At 48.4% G+C, this 17,729-nt stretch overlaps 2 protein-coding genes across 2 annotated transcripts in view; both read right to left on the reverse strand.

Annotated features, from left to right (window-relative positions):
- The window catches only part of LOC309328166 (mucin-3A-like), a 157,604-nt gene that overhangs the window by 16,997 nt on the left and 122,878 nt on the right, over positions 1-17,729 (reverse strand). The gene's annotated exons all lie outside the window — the stretch shown is intronic.
- The window catches only part of WNK4 (WNK lysine deficient protein kinase 4), a 63,320-nt gene that overhangs the window by 4,509 nt on the left and 41,082 nt on the right, over positions 1-17,729 (reverse strand). Inside the window, exons 11-19 of the mRNA XM_081837608.1 lie at positions 14,479-14,595; positions 14,225-14,386; positions 13,450-13,507; positions 10,913-11,065; positions 8,572-9,077; positions 6,633-6,729; positions 3,756-4,071; positions 3,469-3,668; positions 828-928 (exon numbers count right to left, since the gene is read on the reverse strand). Coding sequence (XP_081693734.1) covers positions 828-928; positions 3,469-3,668; positions 3,756-4,071; positions 6,633-6,729; positions 8,572-9,077; positions 10,913-11,065; positions 13,450-13,507; positions 14,225-14,386; positions 14,479-14,595 — 1,710 coding nt within the window. The remainder of the gene's footprint in view (positions 1-827; positions 929-3,468; positions 3,669-3,755; positions 4,072-6,632; positions 6,730-8,571; positions 9,078-10,912; positions 11,066-13,449; positions 13,508-14,224; positions 14,387-14,478; positions 14,596-17,729) is intronic.

A 17,729-nucleotide genomic window follows, 5' to 3' on the forward strand; every position in this document is an offset into this window, starting at 1 on the left:
ATCATTGCTGTGTATAATCCTTCTAATTTCAAGGTTTAGGAATTGAACACAGATACGGACACCAAGCTGCTGCTACAAAGGAGCACAAACACACGGTGACAGTTCTCAAGTTCTTGAACAATGGGCATTCAGACTATATAAAGCTCAAATCTCACTTTGTGCCAAGATACCACCAGTAGTGATGTATGGAAGTGAGAGCTGGACTGTAAAGAAGGCTGATCACTGAAGAATTGATGCTTTTGAATTATGGTGCTGGAGGAGACTCTTGAGAGTCCCATGGACTGCAAGAAGAACAAACCTATCCATTCTGAAGGAAATCAGCCCTGACTGCTCACTGGAAGGCCAGATCCTGAAGCTGAGACTCCAATACTTTGGCCACCTCATGAGAAGAGAAGACTCCCTGATGTTGGGAAAGATGGAGGGCACAAGGAGAAGGGGATGACAGAGGACGAGATGGTTGGACAGTGTTCTCGAAGCTACCAGCATGAGTTTGACTAAACTTCGGGAGTCAGCGGAAGACAGGAGTGCCTGGCGTGCTCTGGTCTATGGAGTCAGACACGACTAAAGAACTAAACAACAACAACCACCACCACACACATTTGGGGTTTCTGCCTTAAGACAGGGGGAGTAAAATGAAACTTTGCCATAGAACACACCTTGATGTGGGACTTGTTCCCTCCAGAGGGTTTGTTTAACCCTCTTCACTTTTGAATAAATATTTAAAGATGTGTGCACGCGCCCATGTTTATGTCTGTCTATCAAAATCCTCTGGAGCGTGGCCCGAGGTCCAGTACTCTCTCACCCTCTACCCCAGGGTCACGACTCACCATGCATCCGATATCACTGGCGAAGGTCACACCTTTGCTCTGTCGCTGCTCCTGGGAAGTGTTGGTGCTCCCACCGCTTACAGAATTCCTCCTCATGATCCCTGCAGTGGCAACAAGAGCGAGGGAAAGGGACTATTACAAAGAGCTTTGAGCTCATTCATGATACCATTAGTATGGGAGGGGGCGGGTGGAGGCGATAAGGAAAATGCAGAGCTACACATGATCAACATTTATAATGGCTATCTATGCACATGGTTCTTGGTGGAGAAGGGGACTGGCAGGTCCCTGCCCCAAGAAGCCTACATTCTCAACACGGGTACAACTGAGGAAAACGGGGATAGGGTAAAAAGCAAGAAAAAAGATTTAAATTACTTGTATTTCAGCAAAGTTACAACGCAGGGGAGTGTGGTGAAAAGCCCAGTGACAAATCCCACAGTTCGGTGGAGAGGAAAGGTAGGAAGCAAGAACTGATAAATAATGGCATACATTTCAGCCCCCTTGTCAAGAGATTGTTCACAATACCGGCAGTGCCAAAACGCCTTTCTACCAAGCACAGAGGCGGCTGGGACTGTCTGCTCCTGTGTAGCAGGGCCAATCTCAGACTCTTCTGAGCTCCCACTGTGACTCTCAGCCTCTAAGCCATGGGTAGGTAAACTAAGGCCCGGGGGCCGGATTCGGCCCAATGGTCTTCTAAATCCGGCCCACAGACAGTCCAGGAATCAGCGTGTTTTTACATGAGTAGAATGTGTCCTTTTATTTAAAATGCATCTCTGGGTTATTTGTGGGGCCTGCCTGGTGTTTTTACATGAGTAGAATGTGTCCTTTTATTTAAAACGCACCTCTGGGTTATTTGTGGGGCATAGGAATTTGTTCTTCTTTTTTTCCAAAATATAGTCAGGTCCCCCACAAGGTCTGAGGGACAGTGGACCGGCCCCCTGCTGAAAAAAAATTGCTCTAACCCTAGTCCTGGAAAACCCTGCTTCTCCTGACCCCCCCCCCTTGATTGCTCAAACCCCTTCTAGCACCTCCCAGCTCGTCCCTTCTGCTGACTGCTCTTCAGTGTCCCACCACCGGGGTCTGAGATCGAAGTCGTCGTGTTCTGTGCACTTCCTGTGGGGGCTCTTGGGTGTGTCGTTCCCACCAGTCTTCTAATCCAGCCAGTCCCTGGCAGTGGGTGAAGATCTACACTGGGAACAAGTGGGGTAGCGAATCATCCTTAACCCGATGGTTGAAATGGGCATCAAAGGCCGTTGTGGGGGAAAGGGGCCTGCTCTGAATCGCGCCAAATTGTGTGCAGAGCCCAAGGGACCCCAGAGGGCATTTCCCAGCCATTTCCTCCCCAGGAATGGGAGGAGACCAGCAGTGCCTCCTATTTGCTGAGAGGCTGTTGCGGAGGCAGCAGATCTGGCCTTCAAGAGGCACACAGCTGTCAACTTTCAGATTTGAAAATAAGGGATCAGCAGCCTCGAAACTAAGGGATCAGCAGCCTCACCTGTCCCAGGGACAGTCTAAGAGGTATCTAACAATCCGGGATAGCAGCGGAAAACGGTGCTGGAATAAGGGAATTTCCCGTAAAAAAAGGGAAGGTTGACAGCTATGAAGAGGCACCTAGCAGAGGAAGCGGGCGTTGCATTCCTCGGAGGCCGGATTTGCTGCCTAGCGGATCCTGCCGCCCGAGGCGGTTGCCTCACATTGCCTCTTGGCTGGGCCAGCCCTGAAAGCTGCCTTAATAAAATAGTCTGGACTAATGAATCAAAGAAAACCAGGTGTGGAGGACAACCTGGTCCTGAATGGGGTAACTGTGCCCCTGAAGGACCAGGTGCGCAGCCTGGGAGTCATTTTGGACTCACAGCTGTCCATGGAGGCGCAGGTTAATTCTGTGTCCAGGGCAGCTGTTTACCAGCTCCATCTGGTACGCAGGCTGAGACCCTACCTGTCCACAGTCTGTCTCACCAGAGTGGTGCATGCTCTGGTTATCTTCCGCTTGGACTACTGCAATGTGCTCTACGTGGGGCTACCTTTGAAGGTGACCTGGAAACTACAACTAATCCAGAATGCGGCAGCTAGATTGGTGACTGGGAGCGGCCGCCGAGACCACATAACACTGGTCTTGAAAGACCTACATTGGCTCCCAGTACGTTTCCGAGCACAATTCAAAGTGTTGGTGCTGACCTTTAAAGTCCTAAACGGCCTCGGCCCAGTATACCTGAAGGAGCGTCTCCACCCCCATCGTTCTGCCCGGACACTGAGGTCCAGCTCCGAGGGCCTTCTGGCGGTTCCCTCATTACGAGAAACAAACCTACATGGAACCAGGCAGAGGGCCTTCTCGGTAGTGGCACCCGCCCTGTGGAATGCCCTCCCACCAGATGTCAAAGAGATAAACAACTACCTGTCATTCAGAAGACATCTTAAGGCAGCCCTGTTCAGGGAAGTTTTTAATGTGTGACATCGTAGTGTATTTTTGGTCTTTGTGGAAGCCGCCCAGAGTGGCTGGGGAAACCCAGCCAGATTGGCGGGGTACAAATAATAAATTATTATTATTATGATTATTATTATCTGAAAGCACACACCAGCTTCAGAACCGAGAGCCACGTAGTCGGCACCTCCACTTGGCACTTGCGGCGGCGCGGAGGCAGCTTACCCTGAGGTTGCGCCAAGTCCACCCGCTGCAGGCTGCTGCGGCGCGCGAAGGGATTTCCCTTGGAGAAGCGGCGCTGGCGGCTGGAGAGTATGTCGGCGGGGGACACAATCCCGGCGGGCGGCACCTTGCCCAGGCGGGCGTACAGAGCCTCAATCTCCTTCTTCTGCCGGGCCTGGAGAACTTCGACCTCAGAGAGGTGCCTGAGAAGGAAAGAGCGGGCGTTGGGTCAGGGAGGTGGGGCGGCAGGGAGAAAGGGACCTCCACCCCCCAACGAACCCCACACTCACTTCTGGCGCAAGGCCTGCAGCTCGTCCCAGACCTCGTCGTCCTCAGGGCTGTCCGAGTCATCGCTGCTCGGGTACGAGAGGCTGTGAGAGCAGCTCATCCAGACAGGGGTGCTGGGCTGAGCCTCCCCTTCCCCCTCCGCTTCCGCCACAGGGGTGGTGCCCTCCTCAGCATCCTGCACCGGTGTCCCGCCGGGAGACCCGCTGTCCGACTCCGTGGTGCTGGAAGAGCTGGTGCTGTCGCCCCTTGGGGGGTTCTCGGGGAGCACATCCCGCGTGGGGGTCACCTGGAAACGGCCCAGGATCTGGGGCTTGGGCTCTGTCGGCGTGGGGGAAAGTGGGCAGGCAGGTTAACAATAATAATAAGGGACTGTGGGTGGCGCTGTGGGTTAAACCACAGAGCCTCGGACTTGCCGATCAGAAGGTCGGCAGTTCGAATCCCCGCGACAGGGTGAGCTCCCGCTGCTCGGTCCCTGCTCCTGCACACCTAGCAGTTCAAAAGCACGTCAAGGTGCAAGTAGATAAATAAGTACCACTCCGGTGGGAAGGTAAACGGTGTTTCCGTGTGCTGCTCTGGTTTGCCAGAAGCGGCTTAGTCATGCTGGCCACATGACCCGGAAGCTGTACGCCGACTCCCTCAGCCAGTAAAGCGAGATGAGCACTGCAACCCCAGAGTCGGCCACGACTGGACCTGATGGTCAGGGGTCCCTTTACCTTTACCTTAGGTTAACAGTGAGGATGGGGAGAAGCCTCAGGCGTCCCCCAATATAAAGGGGTTCTTGGTAAAAGAACCACCAGTGCTTAAATTCTTTAATAATGTTGGTACTAATTGTGTGTCTCCTCCTCGAGAGGTGCGGAGGGTGGCAACACGAGAACGGGGCCTTCTCTGCAGTGGCTCCCCGTCTGTGGAATGCTCTCCCCAGGGAAGTTTGCCTCGCACCTTCATTATACACCTTTAGGCGCCAGGCAAAAACATTCCTTTTTAACCAGGCCTTTGGTTGATCTGATTTACATCATATGCCCTTTTAAAATGTGGTTTTTTGGGGGGAGGTGGCTATTGGGGTGTTGTTTTTATTTTTATTATGTATTTTGTGCTTTTATATCTTGATTTTATTTTGTGAACTGTCCTGAGACCTCCAGGTATAGGACGGTATATAAATTCAATAATAATAATAATAATAATAATAATAATAATAATAATAATAATAATAAAAAAACAATAAACATGTGCCGAGTTCTCTCTATAAAGCTTAATGATGTTTAAAGCTCTCTATAAAGCTTAATATTTCAGAACAAATGTGAAATATAATGTATGTGTATGTACAGTATGTAACTAAAAATTCAATAAAGATCATCTGGGGAAAAAATGCTTAATATTTCAAATAACTGATAGCAGCAGAAAGAGAAGCGGAAACCTCTTTCCCCTTTAAACCTTTTCTTACTTTGTTTTCCCCCCTTCCCCTCTTTGTTTTCTTTATGACTGTCAATTCTTGATAACTCTTTAATGGTTCTTACATATACGTTTTGATTTCTGAATATTTATATTCAGGATAAATGAAGATATATGCAGAAAGGTCATGAGTAGAAAAGGAAGGGAATCTCTGTGTGACAAGAGAAACCAGAGTGGGTTTTCCTCAGGTTGAGGAAGCGGGAAAACTCTCCCAAATGGGAAGACTCACTTCTTTGTATGTGGTTTGAAGATTAAGGTAAAATAGAGGGCTATATATATATTTAATTTTGTTTTTTATTACGATTCTTGCTAATATTGTTTTGTTATTATTATTTACTTTCTCCTCTGTTCTTTGTATTGTTTTGTATTATTGCTTTTTAGATTAGTTCGGCTTTTAACGTATCATATGCTGAAAACTCTTATTAATAAATTTGAGTCTTATAAAGCTTAATAACGTAAAATGCCCTGAAGCCATAAATCTCTCCCCTGAGCGCTCGTTCCTCTTATTCCAAGGGAGCGCGGCTGCCAAGCGAGAATCACAGAATCAGAAGGGACCCTGGGTGTCCCAACCCCCCTGGCAATGCAGGAATCTCAACATGCCGTCCCCCATCCCATTTGAAACCATGGCGGACCCTGCTTAGCTTTGCAAAGGTGAAAAGGCCACCACAGTGAGAGGTCTCTCCATTCCTAGTTTGCGTTTTCTTGAGCACAGAGAATACGTTTCCAAGACTGCGCTGAAGACAGCTGCATTCTCAAGCCCCGCTGCTGCCCCAAACAGTTGCGCATCCTATTGGGCTGCATCAATAGGAGTATAGCATCTAGATCAAGGGAAGTAATAGTGCCACTGTATTCTGCTCTGGTCAGACCTCACCTGCAGTACTGTGTCCACCACAGTTCTGGGCACCACAGTTCAAGAAGGACACTGACAAACTGGAACGTGTCCAGAGGAGGGCAACCAAAATGGTCAAAGGCCTGGAAACGATGCCTTATGAGGAACGGCTAAGGGAGCTGGGCATGTTTAGCCTGGAGAAGAGGAGGTGAAGGGGTGATATGATAGCCATGTTCAAATATATAAAAGGATGTCACATAGAGGAGGGAGAAAGGTTGTTTTCTGCTGCTCCAGAGAAGCAGACACGGAGCAATGGCTCCAAACTACAAGAAAGAAGATTCCACCTAAACATTAGGAAGAACTTCCTGACAGTAAGAGCTGTTCAACAGTGGAATTTGCTGCCAAGGAGTGTGGTGGAGTCTCCTTCTTTGGAGGTCTTTAAGCAGAGACTTGACAACCATATGTCAGGAGTGCTCTGATGGTGTTTCCTGCTTGGCAGGGTTTGGACTCGATGGCCCTTGTGGTCTCTTCCAACTCTATGATTCTATGATTTTATGCCACAGCCGCAAAGATTTATCTCTGGCCCCCAAACACTCCACACCTTCATTGATGGGCAAGAGCCGAGGTGGCGGCAGCTTGGAGGTGGAAGAATCTGGCGCACTGAGCAGTGACCCAGACCAGGAGGAGGCAGGAGGCACCTGTTGAGAGAAAGTTTTGTTTGTGTGAGACGTCAGTACCGAACCTCCCCATTCGCTGGACCTAATGTTAGTTCCCTGCCTCCTGGACACCCACATTTAGCACCCACACCCTGGGACAACCAATCTGCTTGGGGTGATACCTGGTTTTCAACTTCACGATATATCGTCAGCTAAATATTGTGATATACCGATATATCACAATGTTTGAAAAAACAATGGTACTACGTAAAGGGGAACAGTTGGGCTGGGTGATGGCTGGTTTTCAACTTCACGATATATCGCCAGCTAAATATTGTGATATACCGCTATATCACAATGCTTGAAATACAGTGGTGCCTCGCAAGACGAAAATAATTCATTCCGCGAGTCTCTTCGTCCTGCGGTTTTTTCGTCTTGCGCTTCGCCCTATTAGCGGCTTAGCAGATTAGCGCTATTAGCGGCTTAGCGGCTATTAAAGGCTTAGCGGCTTAGCGGCTATTAGCGGCTTAGTGGCTTAGAAAAAGGGGGGAGAAAGCGAAAAAACTCGCAAGACTCGCAAGCCCATAGGGAAATTCGTCTTGCGAAGCGCCTCGAAAAACGGAAAACCCTTTCGTCTAGCGGGTTTTTCGTCTTGCGAGGCATTCGTCTTGCGGGGCACCACTGTAATGGTGGAACTACATAAAGGAGCTGGGTGATGGCTGGTTTTCAATTTCATGATATATCGCCAGCTAAATATTGCGATATACTGCTATATCACGACGTTTGAAATAACGATGGAACTATGTCAGCAGAGGCATAAGCTGGCTCTTTTTTGTGACTGTGGTACCCAGTTCGGCTACTGATTGATTGTGTGACTGCAGTACATTGTTTATTGCTTTCATTTTATGGATCCATGGTCTCGTTAGATAGTAAAATTCATGTTAAATGGCTGTTTGAGGGGTTGCTGTTAATCGTCCGGAATGGATTAACCCGTTTTACATTACTTTCTATGGGAAAGCTGCCTTGCTTTTGGAACGCTTTGCTTTTGGAACGGCCTTCCGGAACAGATTAAGTTTGAGAACCAAGGTACCACTGTATTTGCAATGTTTAGCTGGCGGTACATTTGAAATACTTTATAGTCACTTGTACAACTTGTATACAGTGAGATTACACAAACACCCCCCACTCAGCTCTCTTAGTCTTAATTCCCCTTGTTTACTTACACACACACACACACCAAACCTGAAAGTCAGTTGCCCTGTTGTTATCTTTTCATTCAGCAGCCTAACAGCCCACAGATAGAAGCTGTTCTTTACCCTGTTGGTGCGACTAATCATGCTTCTATATCTTCTGCCTGAGGGCTACATTAAAGGTACCCCTGACCATCAGGTCCAGTCGTGGCCGACTCTGGGGTTGCAGCGCTCATCTCGCTTTATTGGTCAAGGGAGCCGGCGTACAGCTTCCGGGTCATGTGGCCAGCATGACTAAGCCGCTTCTGGCAAACCAGAGCAGCGCACGGAAACGCCGTTTACCTTCCCGCCAGAGCGGTACCTATTTATCTACTTGCACTTTGACGTGCTTTCGAACTGCTAGGTTGGCAGGAGCTGGGACCGAGCAACGGGAGCTCACCCCGTCGCGGGGATTCGAACCGCCAACCTTCTGATCAGCAAGTCCTAGGCTCTGTTGTTTAACCCACAGCGCTACCCTGAGGGATATATTACGGTGTTGTAAACCAGGTTATCACCCAGCCTTGCTCTCCAGCTCTCTCATGCTGCTTCCTGAGATAGTTCCATTTCTTTATTTCCCAGCACCACATGCACACGCGATCATGCGCAAATGCGGGGGGGGGGGGGAGGACGCCTGCACGCATATCTGCACACTCACCATGCCATCGTCGGGCCTGCTGCTGGTTGGCGTACTCAGGGACGGCAGAGAGCCTGGTGGTGCTGGCATCCCCAATGCGCCATTGACTAGCTGGGCCGGCTTGGCAGGAGGAACCATGACCTCAGGGTAGACGAATCGCGCGGGAGCTGGGCTAGGTGGGCAGAGCACCGGTGACTGCGAGACCGGCGAGGTGTAGAGAGGTCCTGCCTGGGCGGAAGCCGCGGTCACAGCAGGAAGAAGGGACTGAGCCACGCTCATCACCGCCAGGGAGAAGACGTTGGCGAGAGAGAGCAGCGGGGACGTGGAAGGGGTCCAGAGCGGGGCGGCGGGAGGCTGTACGGCGGGGATGACTGGCGGGGCGGGCGGCGGGGGGAGGGACAGCGTGGGAAGGAGGGGGCTTAGTGGGGCGATGGGCTGGGGAACAGGGAAGAGGTACGGAGGTGTGGCAGGAGCTGTCGACAGCATGTGGTATGGCGGCCAGGTCTGTGCCGGCACGCAGGGGACACCTGTAAGGAGGAAGGCAGATTTGGCAGGTGAGCAGAAGAGGCAAGGAAACAGCATCCTTGCAGAACACAAAGCCCTTGTTGGCAAAGCGGCCCAGCAAGATGCCTTTGTTTTTATTTACTTTTTTAAAAAAATAATTTTTATTAATTTTCATCATAAAAAATACATATCACATCACATTACAACTTTAACAAATTTTCACTTTTGGACTTCCTTCAGCCTCTCTGATAATCATCCAAATTAAATTTTTTAATTACACATTCCTTGAATTTGCTATTGCCTTTTAGTATACCCTTTGATACCTGTTTTTCTTTTTTGCAATATTTCTTAGGCTTTTACAGAGCTTCTTTAAATGCCACCAACGTTATTTCGTTATCACTTATACCTTCCCAATACTTCACCAACTTTCCCCAGTCCTTGATAAACTTTTGGTCTCGTAGATATCTGATCTTCCCTGTCAATTTATCAAGTTCTGCATAGACTATGCAGATAGACTATGCCTTTGTTTTTATTTACAGTTGTACTTCGGGTTAAGAACTTAATTCGTTTTGGAGGTCCGTTCTTAACCTGAAACTGTTCTCTTTTTCCCCCAATTTTTTTTTATTGGTTTTCACAACATTATAAACAAACAAACACATAAGACAAACAAACATAAATCATAGCCTTGTTAATAATTACACTTATTAACGTTGTTAAGTGACTTCCTCGCTTCCCCTTGGTTGAATTTCATTGCATATCCTTTTAACGGTTTTCCAAATCACAGTTCTTATAAAATTTAACTTAAACATTAACATCCTTAGATCTTCACATTATGAAATTAAACATATAACCTGAAGCTGTTCTTAACCTGAAGCACCACTTTAGCTAACGGGGCCTCCCGCTGCCGCCACACCACCAGAGCACGATTTCTGTTCTCATCCTGAAGCAAAGTTCTTAACCCGAGGTACTATTTCTGGGTTAGCGGAGTCTGTAACCTGAAGCGTCTGTAACCTGAAGCGTATGTAATCCGAGGTACCACTGTATTTATAAATCATCACCATCATTTTATGTTTCTTTCTACCTTGCCTTTTCCCTGATGGTGGGACTCAAGGCAGCTTACAGATAAAAGCAAGAATCCTTAAAAACACAAGGGGGGGGGGCAATAATTAAGAAATACAGTCGTACCTTGGATCTCAAACACCTTGGCTCCTGAACAAATCGGCTCCTGAATGACTGAAACCCGGAAGTGAGTGTTCCGGTTTTCGAAGGATTTTCTGTAGCCAAATGTCCGGCGAGGCTTCCGCAGCTTCCAATTGGTTGCAAGAGCTTTCTGCAGCCAATCAGAAGCCGTGCTTTGATTTCCGAACATTTTGGGAGTCGAACGGACTTCCGGAACGGATTCCGTTCGACTTCCAAGGTACGACTGTAGTTAAAACAGTAACGGAACTAAAACTATATACAGAAAGGAGATGGATGGCCTGCTTAACGATTAAAATTCTCTTAATAAAATTATGGATGATACACAGCTGGCTCCTACAGAAGATTGGATATTTCGCCAGACTCGGCCTATACGTTTCTCCAAACCCAGAAAACCTTTTTAAAAACCCCCCCACTCCTATATGAAAGCGTGTCCGATTCGGTGTATTTGTTCAGGATTCACACCCACACCCATCTAGCCTCCAAACCCTCTGTTTGCAACGGATCATCCCATTTCCTTGCTAAATACTTAGATATCCAACCCGTGTTCCGCATTTCAAAGAACTGGACTGATGTCCCATGGGAAAGCAGGAGCGATAAGGCTCCCAGGCTCACACTTGCCTGGGCATCTCTACGAAAGCAAGAAACAGATTGGTTTTACCTGTGGGTACTGTTGAAAGCAAAGGCAACCCAAAGTTATGGGTACTTGGAGGGGGAACACTGGAGTTGAAGGACTCGTTCTCAGAGACGGGGTCTACCAGAGAAGCTTGGACGGGGGACGTGACTGACTGCCCAGGGCTGGAGCAACCAAAATCTGAAACAAGGAGCAAAGAGGTTGAGGGAACGTTATTTCATATGTGGTGGACTCATAAAAGGGTACAGTGGTACCTCGGGTTAAGAACTTAATTCGTTCTGGAGGTTCTTAACCTGAAACTGTTCTTAACCTGAAGCACCACTTTAGCTAATGGGGCCTCCCGCTGCCTCTACGCCATTTCTGTTCTCATCCTGAAGTAAAGTTCTTAACCCGAGGTACTATTTCTGGGTTAGCAGAGTCTGTAACCTGAAGCGTCTGTAACCCGAGGTACCACTGTATTGAGAAATGATCTATAATGAATTTTTAAAAATGTTTAAAAGTGCTTTCCCAAAAAACCTCAGAGTCCTTTCTGTTGGGGATAATTCAGACTGAAATTCCCAGGTGTCAAAAAAGGTTATTTTTGCATGCTACCACTGCGGCCCGTGTTTTGTTAGCCCCAAAATGGAAAACAAGCGAGGTCCCAACCAAAGAAGAATAGCAACTTAAGTAGACAGAATATGCACAACTTGCAGAGTTAACATATAGAATAAGAGAACAAGAAGAACATGTTTAGAGAAGATTGGAGAACGTTTATTGAATATATGGGAAATAACTCCGTACAGCTGAAAAAGCTGGCAGCATTAAGATAAATTCAACAGTATAAAAAAGTTATGAGGGGTGTAATAATGGAATACTGAATGGTATAGTTTTTGTAACATATGCAGGGATTTATGATACATAACATGAACCATGGACAGAGAAGAAGGGAAGTCACTGATACCATAAGGATGTAAAAATGAGTACTTTAAATTATAAAACAGAAAATTTAATTTAAAATTATATGCAAAATCTGAAACAAGGAGAAAGGCCAGTCTGATAACCACCAGCTACAGCTTCCTTTCTCTTTAAGGTACTCCTCACACTGTTCCTAAAAGATCATCACTGGCTCTCAGTACATTTCCGAGCACAACTCAAAGTGTTGGTGCAGACCTTTAAGGCCCTCAACTGCTTTGGCCCAGTATACCTGAAGAAGCGTCTCCACCCCCATCAATCAGCCTGGACACTGAGGTCCAGCTCCGAGGGCCTTCTGCTGGCTCCCTCACTGCAAGAAGTGAGGTTACAGGCAACCAGGCAGAGGGCATTTTCAGTAGTTGTGGAACGCCCTGCCCATCAAATGTCAAGGAAAGAAACAGCTTATCTGACTTTTAGAAGACTTCTCAAGGCAGCCCCGTATAGGGAAGTTTTCAGTGTTTGATATTTTGCTGTGCTTAATGATTTTAATTTGTTGGAAGCTGCCCAGAGTGGCTGGGGAACCAGTCAGATGGACGGCATATAAATAAGTTGTTGTTGTTATCTCTCCCTGCTTTTAGCATAGCTCTCTTTCTGACTCACTAGTTGCTGTAGAAAGAGGCATACAGTCCTGTGAGACCCCATCCATTCCCTATACAGTGGTGCCCCGCAAGACGAATGCCTCGCAAGACGAAAAACCCGCTAGACGAAAGGGTTTTCCGTTTTTCGAGGCGTTTCGCAAGACGAATTTCCCTATGGGCTTGCTTCGCAAGATGAAAACGTCTTGCGAGTCTTGCGAGTTTTTTTCCCTCCCCCCCCTTTTTCTAAGCTGCTTAGCCGCTAATAGCCGTAATAGCGCTAATCCACTAAGCCGTCAATGGGCTTGCTTCGCAAGACGAAAAAACCGCAAGACGAAGAGACTCGCGGAACGGATTCTTTTCGTCTTGCGAGGCACCACTGTACTCATGCACACCTATTTTCTTAAATGATGACGGTCCCAGGAGAGATTGCAACTCTTAGATAGAGCAGAGATGAGAACCCCTGAAATATCAACCCTTCCATTATTCCAAGTGTGCGTGTGGCAGTACAGTGGTGCCTCGCAAGACGAAAAGAATCCGTTCCACGTGTCTCTTCGTCTTGCGGTTTTTTCGTCTTGAGAAGCAAGCCCATTGACGGCTTAGCGGATTAGCGCTATTAGCGGCTTATCGGCTTAGCGGATAAGCGGCTTAGAAAAAGGGGGGGGGAGGAAAAAAACCCCGCAGGAACTCGCAAGACATTTTCGTCTTGCGAAGCAAGCCCATAGGAAATTCGTTTTGCGAAGCACCTCCAAAACAGAAAACTCTTTCGTCTAGTGAGTTTTCCGTCTTGCGAGGCATTCGTCTTGCGGGGCACCACTGTACTGTAATATCAGGGATGGCCCATGCATGAGGCAGACTGAAGAAGCTGACTTCCCCTGAGAAATATTCTCTTGAATTACAGTTCCAGATCAACGTGTGGACCCTTGCCTTTCACCCTTTCTCCCATTCAATTTGACGGTTAACTTCAGAGACCAGCCCTGGTTAAGAAAAGGGCACAGGTGTGCTAATCTGGGGTATGGAAGGTGTTGGGTTACATACCGCTAAGAGATGAGGATGAAGAGATGGAGCGCGAGAGGCCTTGCGAAGGCAGCTCACCCTACAATGACACAGAATTAAAAAATAAAATGTTTTCGTTGGGCCCAGGAGAAATCCAAAACATCATATGGATGAAAGCAGAGGCACATAGGGCTAGTTTGCCGGCAGAGATTACTCTGAAATTAGGCCTGAAATGTGTAAGTACTAAAACAAGCACACTTCGGACCACGTGCAGAGCGCCTTTACCTTTTCACAAACCAACCACCATAAACCTGGGATTAAACGGAAGGTTTTTCTGCTCAGGGTGTCGCATTCAGAAGGGCTTGGACCCTTCCTCCTCGTCCCACCCGCCCTGTCTCTGCAGGGAAAATAGGCCTCACATTCTGAGGTAGGAGGAAACAAGGAAAAAGCCGCCGGAAGCTGTGGGAAGGCTGATGATGTCGGAAGGAATCTTTACTCAATTTGACAGGGAATAATAAATAATAATAAATGTTTATTTATACCCCGCCCTTCCCTGTTCAAAAACCGGACTCAGGGAGGCTAACAACAAATTTAAAACACTTAATTATAAAAGCAGCATAAAATACAGTATAAAAACATGAATAACAATAAAATTCAAAATGGGGAAGTGGGAAAGACAACTGACAAAGCACATCTGTGCGTCTAAAAGGTTTGCTGGACTTCATTCTGGCTTCACTGAAACCAGAGGGGGAGATCAGGGCTGAAACATCCGGGAGGCTACCTAACTTCCCCCGACTTCCGTGGGTCTGGCACTCACCGAGAGTCCATCAGCAGCCAAAATTGGCGACAGGCTCCCTGTTTCAGGGCTGCCCAGAGACCCCAGGTCTTTGCTCAGGAGGGTCCCCACACGCTGGATGATATCACGGATTCTCCGGATGAATCCCTCCTGCTCAGATTTCAGGATGAATTCCTTGGCAACCTGAAGAAGACGGAGACACAATGGGGGAGAGGAGTCAGAGTCAGGAGAGAGCGTCTAAATCTTACCGAAATGTGAAAACCCTGCGTCCTCACCATGACAGCGGCAATCTCCTCTGGGCTGTCTCCATCCAGGTCAAATTTGAAGGTCACCATCTTGTTGTTGTAAGTTTGCAGCTGGCACTCAACCACTCGGTCATTCTGGACTGGCATCTGCACACATGGAAGGTTGCAAATTAAACAACAACACTACCACACGGAGACTCTTGAGACTATCCAACCACCTAGAAAAGGGGTCAGCAAACTTACCGCGCCTTGGGCCGGTGTTTCCAGCGCCAATCGCGTGGCGGGCCAAAGGGAGGGGAGCGTGTGCCCATATGTGTGTGCACATGCTATTTCCGGCACACTTCCGGGTCGGAGGAGCACCGGAAATAGCTTGTGCGCATGTGCATGGGCCTCCTCTGACCCGGATGAGCACCGGAAATAATGCTTACACATGCGCACAAGCTATTTCCAGTGCTCCTCTGACCCAGAAGTGAGTAGCTGCGCAACACAGCGCTGGGCCAGATAAACGAGTCCCTTGGGCCTTATCCGGCCCGTGGGCCTTAGTTTGGGGACCCCTGAACTAGAACCTTGCAGGGGAAAGGACAAAATGGTGCGTGCCCCTTTCCCCAAGCCCATTGGATGAACAGACTGAAATATGATGTTTCCGACCAGTTCTAGCTTTCGTTTGCAGATGAATTATGCCTGCAGGGTGGCCAGTTATGTTTCAGAGGCATCAAATGCTTCCAAAGCCCAGTAGCTGAAAACCACAGGAAAGGTGTGGCCACTGTGAGTACAGAATGCAAATTGGTTGTGCCATTGGCCTCATCCAGCAGGCTCTCCTTATGCAGGAAGGAAAACAGTTGTCTGAACTGCCACTTGATTTTAAGAGTCTAAAAACAAATACACTAGATTTGAAGAAGCCACATAAGAAAAGACTTCTTGGATCAGGCCAACGCCCCATTTAATTCAGTATCCTGCTCCCACGGTGTTGGTGCTGGGAACAGTGGCATCGCAACAGGGGTGAAGGGGGGGCAGTGTGCCCCAGGTGCCTGTTGGGATACTCCTGGGGAGACAGGCAGGCCCCCAGCTGGTTCGAGCCACCGGCAGGCAGCTGGACGATCACCCGTCTCCCTTGGAACAGCATCAGTCAGCGACACGAGCCTCAGATACGTTTAGAGACCCGTGCACGCTCTATCAGCAGAGTGAATAAATCTTCTCACAGCAGAAGTGGCGGACAGAGAAATGCGTAAGCATACAGTGGTGCCTCGCAAGACGAAAAGAATCCGTTCCGCGAGTCTCTTCATCTTGCGGTTTTTTCGTCTTGCGAAGCAACCCTATTAGCAGCTTAGAAAAAGGGGGGAGGGAAGGGAAAAAACTCGCAAGACTCGCAAGACGTTTTCATCTTGCGAAGCAAGCCCATAGGGAAATTTGTCTTGCGAAGCGCCTCGAAAAACGGAAAACCCTTTCGTCTAGCGGGTTTTTCGTCTTGCGAGGCGTTCGTCTTGCGGGGCACCACTGTATTTACAGCATTTATTCAGCATAGTTCAGGAACAAACGAAACACGTCTGCTTCCCTTCGTGTCCAGCAGAACAGCAGCAACACAAAAGCTATATACAAATGGAAGTTCCCAGCAAGTGCTGGAAGTAAACAGGCAGGTGACACACAACAGTCATGCCTGTTCCCTTTTAAGGTGGAACGGAACTATATCCTGGCACCCTCCCCCTGTAACCTGTCGTACCTGCAACCCAACTGCAACCTCTGTACATAAACCTTAAGTTGTTCTCTGTTAACAACCTTAGACAACAGATCTGCAGGAATTTCGTTTCCTGGCATGTAGGACACCTGAATGAGTCCTTTCTGAATACACTCTCTTGCACGATGTAACTTTATGCCATGTCTGGGGGGGGGTGACAAGAAGGCACCCTGTGGGGGCTCATCCCGCAGCGGCGGCACGAGCAGCCATTGCGCTGCTGCAGCCCCATGTGGAAAATCGCTGTACATAACAACGTAACGCCGCCGCACATGCACTGTACATAGCGGTTTGCCGCCGGCGCCACTCAAGCGCTGTACGGACGGCGGTGGGATCCCTCCGTTGCCACTACAGCCGCATGTAAAGGATCCTTCGTTCGTGGCTGCAGCAGAGGATCCCGGCACTGTCCGTATGGTGCTAGAGCGCCAGCAAACCGCTATATGCAGCTCGTGTGTGACGTCGCTACACACAGCAAATGCGTCGTACATAGCAATGCCGCACATGCGCCCTATGTAGCGACGGCCTGCCCTGGGTGTCATGATGCCTTCGTTCGCCCCTGGCTGGGAAGCTGGGAGAGCAATGAACTGGTGCCCACACAGCAGTTTGTACACAAAGCTAGCCCAATAATTTGCCTTTCGGCTTGAAGTTACTGCAGCACTCACTGAACAATTAGAATCACGCGCAAGTGACACAGCTCGTTTAAAACCAAGGTCGACAGGGTTTCCTCCTGACGTCATGATTAATGGAGGTAGCTCTCCACTGCCATCTGGGGCAGTGGGGAGGTTTAGGCAGGGGAAAGTCAGGATTTATGAGGTAAAATTTCTGGCAATTGCTCCTCAGGGGGTTCTGGGGAGCACACTGTATCCCACTGTGCCGCTTAAGCTCGTGTCTGCCAACTTGAAAGACAAGAGTGGGTGCGACCTGGGAGTGTGTCTCTGCCTCTGTCTCCGGCAAGATTAGTGACTGGTTCCTCATTAATTTGGAATATTGGCATTAATCAGGAGGTGCTCCTGAAATGATATATGATAACGGGCTGCAATCAATCAGCTGCCAAAATGACTGGGTTTGGCTCTTTGAAGGTATTTGAATTCTGAAGCTTGGAAATAATAATAATAATAATAATAATAATAATAATAATAATAATAATAATAATAATTTATTATTTATACCCCGCCCATCTCGCGGGGTTTCCCTCACAACGGCCGGAAAGGAAGGGGGAGGACAAGGCGCTTTGTGTTTACATATGGTTTTCAAAGGGTTCCTTTTTTCTGTTGTCCCCCCTGCAAAACGAAAACATTAATGGTAGCTGTAATGGTTCTAAGGGCTTGCTCGTGCGTAAGCAGGTGCCTATCTCCCCGGCTGGGTGCAAACACCTGGCTGGGTTGCCAAAGTGAACCTTCTCTGTCTGGACAGCCACTCACCCGTGGCTGACTCAGTCGCTGGCAGAATCCATCAGTGGGCGTTTCTTAAACTTCTTCCAGCAAAGAAGCTCTTTGACACCTAGTCTCCTCCGACTCTCTCTGCGCGAAAGCCTTCTGCGCAGGGAGGGCGT

Source organism: Podarcis erhardii (assembly GCF_964252035.2).
Source record: "Podarcis erhardii genome assembly, chromosome: 13".
NCBI classification, from domain to species: domain Eukaryota; kingdom Metazoa; phylum Chordata; class Lepidosauria; order Squamata; family Lacertidae; genus Podarcis; species Podarcis erhardii.